At 39.6% G+C, this 8614-nt stretch overlaps 1 protein-coding gene across 1 annotated transcript; it reads left to right on the forward strand.

Moving 5' to 3' along the window:
• The first annotated feature begins 1788 nt into the window (after positions 1 to 1788).
• LOC124268008 (tripartite motif-containing protein 55-like) lies at positions 1789 to 8146 on the forward strand. The gene is given in 4 exon segments (XM_046703006.1): positions 1789 to 1876; positions 5905 to 6192; positions 6195 to 6825; positions 6827 to 8146. Coding segments are annotated over 3 exon segments (1539 nt in total). The 5' UTR covers positions 1789 to 1876; positions 5905 to 5918; the 3' UTR covers positions 7461 to 8146.
• Positions 8147 to 8614: the final 468 nt, after the last annotated feature.

Raw genomic sequence — 8614 nt, forward strand, 5'->3', positions numbered from 1 at the left:
CATCAGTCCGACTTTGGTTTCAAACCGACCATAACGAACAGTTCCCAAATGCCTCTAAACTATTTCACGACTATAGCCATTTTGTATTTCAGCCGTTGTTAATGTAATGTACTGGTTTCCATCGGGATGATAGAGAATTGTGTTTCTTAGCATCAGTGTGTGTGTGTGTGTGTGTGTGTGTGTGTGTGTCAGCGTGTGTGTATGTCTGTGTGTCAGCGTGTGTGTGCGCGCGTGCATATATACACACAACTGGGCGATCATCACACCAGAATCATATATGGAGATGTGAAGTCATTTATGGGAGGAATTTCCGTGCCGCCATAATTAATAAGGCACTGCTGTATTATAAGCGACATGCGCATGACCTATAGTCTGTCTCACAGTCCGGAAGCACATATTTTCCCTACTGCATAGCCCTCCCTGCAATGGTGAAGCTCTAAATGAAGCAAGTCTAGATTCCCTCAGGTTCTGAATTTCCCAGCAGGGCTCCTTTTCAATTTAAATATTCAGAGACTAAGCTAGTCTACATATGACCCTGCTATACAGCCACCTGGCCGATCACATCATTTGACAAGTCAACAGTATAGGCTATAGTTTGATGGTGTTCATATATCAGATAATACGTGTAAACCGTGGTCGGAATACACCTGTTTGTTCGTGTGTTTTATATAAAGAGTGAGTGTGTATGGTTTTACGCCGGTTTATGCGATATTAGGCAATATCCCGGCCTGGGACACCAGAAATGGGCTTCACACATATACCCATGTGGGGTTTACATGCAAGAAAGTATGGGCGACATAAATCACTCTCTCATTCAAACACCCAGCAACCCTCACTAACTCGGTACACATCTGTTTGTTGTTGGGGATTTGTGCTTGTAAGAAAAGTCTCGGTCGACGTATTTCACACGCTCACTCAAACATCCACCAACCCAAACTCACTCACTCACTCAATAATTCAATCAGTATACACGTTTGTTGTTGTGATTTTCACTAACTCACTCAAACTAACTCATTCACTCGGCATACACCTGTTTGTTGTTTGGACTTTTAACATGTAAGAAAGTACGGTCAACTTATTTCACTCGCCCACTCAAACACTCCGCCAATCCAAACTCACCCATTCATTCGCTGACTCATTGGCTCAGTCAAAATAAACGAATGATTAAACTCCGCTGTGGATAACATTCTCTATGATCGATCAGACCATTCAGTTATTAACGTTGACACATTAAAAGCTTGGATTGAAACCTTCTCGGCTTGTAACAACGTTGGCGGCGATTTGTTTGTTAGTTTGTTTGTTTGAACATATATGTATGTGTTGAAAGGGTTTGGGGCTGGGAGTTATGATGTAACTTATTACCGCCCGCGCCCCATCAGAAACATGAACTATAATGAATGGACGTAACAATATTAAGACATATTATTCATTAATCGAAGCGCTTACTTCAAAATGTATTTATGCACATGTCGCGCTTTGCCTTCTTACACAGATGTGCCGTAATTTGTTGTTTTTTAAAATTCAGAACCGTTGTATAAAAATAAAGTTTTAACATCAAGTTTCTCAACGTTTCACTCGCCACAGAAGGCAAGTTTTTAGGAATATTCAGTCATTTCTCTTAATCTTTTATTTCCGTCTAGATTCCAACAGCCTGACACAATGTTAAAAAGATGAGATCATCATATTTTCGATTAGTAACTCGATTGCCGTTACACAACGGCATAGTTACCGTTATACTTTATGTTGGCCCGTTTCAAGCGTGTCCGTACATGTATGTGAATGTCGCGCTCGATCGATCATGGAACAGTACAGCAGCACAAGCGCCCGAGATGGCTGACACAAAAATGGACTGTATTTCAAGAAATAACCAGTGAAGGTTTGTTAATTTCAATCAACTAACTTTCTATTATGTGTCATATATGTTTGGGACGTAGCGGAGTGGCTTGTTTTGGTTTTTGGCAAGGGGCCGAGTGTTGTGATTCACGACCCACGTAGGAGCGTGTCCAAGCACTACAGTAAACATTGATACACAACCCTCGCCAACAAAAGGCTGACACACCATATCCAAAATGTTTAACTTTTGCGTGAACAAAACTCGGTTTTTAAACAAGCATGCAAGATAATAATGAATGCATATTTAATAATTCATTTAAAATTGGTTTTATTTGTTTACCAAGACTGGGTTTGTATGACGATCACAGTATATATCGTCACGTGATCATTTATATTCAGGGTTATTCTTAGCACGTCATGCCTATATAACGCCGTACGGGGATGTAAACACAAACTCAGAGTGCAATTCTATGTGGTAGACAAAAAGTATAGACGAATATTGGTGAAGACGTTTGATCACAGAAGGTATGTTGAGATATCATGGAAAATGTCTGTTTGAAGTTTGACTATATATATTTTTTACCAAATAACGAGAATGTGTGATATTTCAAATTAAATGTTAATTCATATTGTTCATATTTTTTAACTGATGAACATAATGACAACTAATGCTATTTACTCAGTGTTTTTATACATAACGATAAATAACTACGACGTATTATTGATGTTCACGACAGGGTATTTGTAAAATACAAACCTAAAATAATGTATCACAAAATGTAAACAAACATTAATAGAATATCAGATCTTTTAAAATAAAAAGGAAGGAGGTTTTGAAAGATACTTTTTATAGCCCTACGTGATTACACTGCAACGAAGTCTGTCAAAGTATCATGTGTACAGTTCTATGACATAAAATTTATTTACAATATTTACAACTTGGTATTTTGTATAACCTGAATATTGTATGCGTATGTTGTGCTTGATTTGTTCTAAATCGTTTATCTGATATTTTATGATCTCCAAGTATTATAGATATAGTTAAAACTATGGTATACCTGATTTATTCTACATTATTTATACCTTGGTATGTATAATAACCTGTTTATTACACATAGTTATAAACTATGTTATACTTGATTTCGTCTACATTATCTATAACCTGAATATCATATAGACAGTTGGAAACGATGTTATGCTTCATTTGTTCTATATTATTTATACCTTGGTATGTGTAATAACGGGTATTATATACAGTTACAAACTATGTTATACTTGATTTCGTCTACATTATCTATAACCTGAATATCATATAGACAGTTGGAAACGATGTTATGCTTCATTTGTTCTATATTATTTATACCTTGGTATGTGTAATAACGGGTATTATATACAGTTACAAACTATGTTATACTTGATTTCGTCTACATTATCTATAACCTGAATATCATATAGACAGTTGGAAACGATGTTATGCTTCATTTGTTCTATATTATTTATACCTTGGTATGTGTAATAACGGGTATTATATACAGTTACAAACTATGTTATACTTGATTTCGTCTAGATTATTTATGACCTGAATATTACACACAGTAGGAAGCGCTGTTATACTTTATTTGTTCTATGTTATTTATACCTTAATACGTGTAATAACCTGTTGCTCTAACCTTGTTCTATAATATTATATTTTGGCATTTGGTATAAACGGAACGTCATACATAAACCGATTTATATTACATTATATTTGTTCTACAGATTTATCATATCCTAAATGTAATTATCAGTTTATTTACCAACTAAATCAATGTATTACGAATTCACTGAAAGCTAATATGCATAAACTAAAACGTACAGTACTGTGAGATGAGCCACCATCTATTTCCTTGTCAAGTAATTACCTTTTTGTAACTTGCTTCCAACGAGTTGCATAAAACTGGAATGTGTTGATCAAACGCAATATTTAGCAGACACTTTTCCCCTACAAACACAGATATAAGCTTGTGATTTGTGAAATATATTCCAATACTACTGGTAGAAATTTTGGCAGGACGCCATCTTTGTTTCACAGGGGGTTCGTCTAACAAAAGAGTTAGTCATTTATAACACTGGCTTGTGAACTCGATCACTGGGATACGACTATGGGTTGACAGGGTCACTCAACTTATCAGTGAATGTCTTGCTGTCAAGCTTACAGTGTTCGTTCTGTATGCCGTTACGTAATACATTATTTTATTCTGCTAACTCTAAGGTTGTTTAACAAGGTTTGTTGAATACGAGTTTCGGAAGGAATACTAGTAGTCTTTTCTTAAGGGTGTACACAAGTATTTGAATCCCACCTGCTCCTGCCTCATTTGTGGAAATAGATATGGGAACAAAAAAACGATGATGATTTTCTATTTATTCGTCCATGATCTGTAGGAAAACAAGGCAGTTTATTAGATAGTATCATCCCAAGCATGTAACACTGACGAAATCGTTACTTTAGTTCAGTTACAGAATACTTCAAAAGAGATTGTTCAGTGGCAAACCAGTGTTGTTGGTAGTGAAAGGGGCAAAAATATATACACACATAAGTTTACACTGTTTCTTTCGGACCGCCTCCGTGGTGTAGTGGTTAGAGCGTCCGCCCGGAGAGCGGAAGGTCGCGGGTTCGATCCCCGACCGCGTCATACCAAAAGACGTTAAATACGGTACTTGTTAGTCCCTGCCTGGCGCTCGGCATTAATGGGTACAACAAGGACTGGTCGGCTCAGAGTCAGTATAATGTGTCTGAGTGGGGTATTCCTGCTTCACTGCAGCATGGTATCTCAGTGGGCTAGCACTATAAAACCAGCTTAAGTCTGGGCTAGTACAAGCAGCCACACATACACATACACACGCATGCACGTCGTCATATGAGCGAAATATTCTCAAGCACGACGTTAAACCCCATATCACCTCACCTCACCTTACACTGTTTCTGCGAATCTTTGAAACATGTTGATAACGTTTGGAATTATTGTTCTGTGTTCCTAAATCTAATTTTTCAGTGTATATTTTTTGCCAGGTACGCGACATTAGTCACTGTCTATGCTTTCTGAACGACGCATTGGTTATTTGAAGGCAACTTACCTGTCTTCGTACTGGTATCTCAAGCTGATAATGTTATTTTAAAGAAAGTGTATGAATATCAATATCGAACTGCAGAGAAAGGACGCCCATGTTGGGCACTAAGTGTAAAAAAGACTTCTAAATCAATATGGTTTTGGATATGCCTGGTTTTACCAGAATGTTGGGAATGTCACTACTTTCATATCTCTGTTCAAACAAAGATGTATTGACGTTCATAACCAATCATGGAAAGGTGATATGCTGTGTTTTTCTAAACTTGATTTTCTGAGTAATATCAAAAACAAAGTTTGCTTAGAGTTCTACATTAATCACGTTCAATGCAAAGTATTTCGTATTGCCTTAAGTAGAATTAGAAGCTCCAGTCATATGTTAATGATTGAATATGGTAGACGCCTTGGTCTAAAGCGAAATGAACGCTTGTGTCCATTGTGTATTATTCCTACTGTAGAAAGCGAATTTCATTTTTGCCTAGAATGTCCATTTTATAATAATCTTAGAGAAATGACAATTCCAAATTATTATTACAATTTCCCGTCACAACAGAAACTGTCTCAGTTGTTCATGACGAAGAATATACTTCTTATTAATAATCTTGGAAAATTTGTGTATCTAGCTTTAAAGAAGCGTAATGCATTCTTGAGTGTATAGTACCCCTACAGCCTCTTGTATCTGCTGATTAGCACTTGTGCTAATATTGAATATTTTATGGCGCTTGTTAGACCTTGCACTTTGTACATTTGTATAATGGGCCTGTGGCCCCTTTACTTGAATAAACCTCTCTCTCTCTCTCTCTCGCTGTTGCAACTTCAGTACTCGAATATAAAAATTGGTATAGCTTTTATATTGGATACATATATTAATAACATTATTTAAGATAATTAGACAGTTCAAATTGATTTTTAATACATCTATATTTTTGTTGATAATAATATATATTTTTCTTTTACTCTCTGAAAGGGTTCGAGACCACCATGTCGTCAGAGACAGGGGATGTCGTAACAGATGGAGATCAGTCAGGCGCGTCGGCAGGAGCCACTGGACGCAGCTTCATCGTCGACGAGGCGACTTTTGAGGAGCAGTTCCTCCGGTGTCAAATATGCCGGGACAAATTTGAAAACGAAGAACGACCACCGAAATCTCTACCCTGCAACCACACCTTCTGTCTTCCGTGTCTGAAGCAGGTGTTTGACCACAGTCAGCCAGCAACCAGACGTGACCGATCTTGGCTGGATGAGGGTCTACATGGAGCTTGAAATGTCCACAGTGTAGGGTAGAGATATATTTAAGCCGTGGAGGAATCGCCCAACTCCCAAATGACCACAGGGTCATCCAGATGATGGACTTCCTGTCCCAAGCTGTTGCCAAGTCGAAGAATGTGTGTTCAAAACACGAGCGCCAGCCACTGAATTTCTTCTGTAAGAAGTGTTTTCTTCCCGTCTGTCGGGACTGCACCGTGCTCGACCACAAGGAACAACAAGGTCACGTCATTGTCGACGTGACCGACGCCGTCAGCGAAAGTTCAGAAGAGTTTGATACGATGGAAAACAAGACAAAAGAGATCCTGGACAAGATGAAATCGAGATGGGATTCATTAGCCAACGCCTCTAAACGGTTGGACATCCTCGAGAGGCAGCTCCGAGTCTCAATCAAGGATACTTTCATAGAATACCGTCTTTTGCTTGAAAGGAGGCAGGAAGCCTTGATAAAGATGGTGAAGACTCAAGTGAAAGACAATAAGCAAAAGATCAATGCTCGATTTATCGAAGTGAACGAGTGGGGGACCCAGCTGCAGAAGCTGTACGACAGCCTGACTCAATCTCGAGCCTCTAATGATCTGCGGCAGTTGTTTACGATCAATCAAAAGATCAAAGAGAAGGAGGGAATTCAACAACGCGTCTCAGGTCATTGATGACGACTTGTTTATTTCCTGTACGTTTGAAGTTCCGAATGAAGGACAGTTTCTCTCCGAGATGAGCGGACTCGGGGAAGTTTCGGACAAACCAGATCTTACTTTGAAAGAACCGGTTCCGGCCCAACAGCTTGTGTTGTATGATCTGGAGGAACAGCAGGAACGTGAACGGCAATATGACAGGGAACGGCCTCTGCCTTATGATTGTGACAATCTGAATCCCCCTCACTCGGACGCTGATCCAGACTCTTTTGACGAAGAGTTCCTGAGAGCCATAACATCTCGTCTGCGGTTGGCCCAAACGCGCGAACTGTTAGCAACAGAAAGTACTAGCGATGATGGTGAGGACCCACCGGAACTATCCGATTTACCTATAAGCCAAATCCTCTCTCAAAGACGACCCCGCACAACCAGACGGCCTGTCAGGGACGATAACTCTGCTGTCGAGCAGACGATACCTCGGGAGCTTCTTGTTCCTCACTCCCCAAACAGGAATAGAGGGGATGTGGGGGAGCGGTCGAGGGCAGGTCGTGCAAGGAGAAACCAGGACTTCAGAGTCGTCAGACACTCGCGATTCAACCAGGAGAATCCAGGTGAATCCTGAACCACCCTGCTTACCTCACCCGGCGGTGCTTCGACAGGAGGCCATATTGGATTTCGTGCATGTGACTATCAAATTACAGGACACAACCTTTGTGGGTTGTTTGTTTTTCTTAAAAATCAAAGTGTATACGTTATTTCTATCACAGAATTTGCTGCCTTCGAAACATTGCTGTCACTTAGTACGACACTTTGCGGGAAGGTCTGGCGTCACAAGATTGACAGTGCAATATCAGTTCTGCATTGCTACCCGAACTGTTATGTTGGAAGCGGAACCCCAGAGGATGTCTATTGTAAGCGTAGATTCAGATACTGCAATCTTCACTGCAAAGCCGTATAAAATACAAGGGGAAGAAACTGAGACTGTTCTAAAATTTACAGTTACGTCTGTTTTCAAAAGTTTCGTTTTCGAGGAAAAGGACGATGCTTTCTCATGACTGCTTATTTCTGGGTAGATAAATGCGAGTGACTAGTGCTGACTCGTGCCCGAATTCCTGCAAGTTTCGCTTAGTGAACAGTGTGTTGTGAAGTGTGACTGCAAAGACTGTGGTCGAGAATATGTCTTTCAGAGTTATGTTATCGTCCAGATTGTGTATTGTGTGGGCGTGAATTAATCCCTGTCAATGTAAACTTGGCTTGTGACGTCACTCGCCATCACAGCTGAGGCAGCTGTAGTGTAAATCGCAAAAAGAATGTATTTTTCCTTGTTTTAAAAACGGCATGTAGTAGACTGGAACATGGAGGATATCTACAATTATGTTGGGCTTGAAGTTGAAGTCCTTTAAGTTGACTGTAATTTTACTGAAAAAGTGTAATAACTTCACAAATATGATTCTTCTGTTGATTGTCCGTAAGATCATGGAGAAAATTGCTCTGTGTCCATTATTTGCTGACTTGAGAAAAATACCTCCAGCAACAAACACCCATGTCAGTCACACCCGTCGACACTAGTTAATGTCCACAGTCTTTCCTTGAAAAGTAAATGAGACCCCCAACCCAAATGCAATCATTTATAATTTAGACGATGCTTTGATTGATATCAAATTGATATGCATAGGCGGATCCAGGTGTGTGTGCGTGTGCGTGTGCGTGTGTGTGTGTGTGTGTGTGTGTGTGTGCGCACCACCACCACCCATCCCCTTTTGTACTGAAAGTTTG

This window comes from Haliotis rubra, unplaced genomic scaffold (assembly GCF_003918875.1).
Source record: "Haliotis rubra isolate DU_JTF1 unplaced genomic scaffold, ASM391887v1 Scf1355, whole genome shotgun sequence".
Classification (NCBI taxonomy): domain Eukaryota; kingdom Metazoa; phylum Mollusca; class Gastropoda; order Lepetellida; family Haliotidae; genus Haliotis; species Haliotis rubra.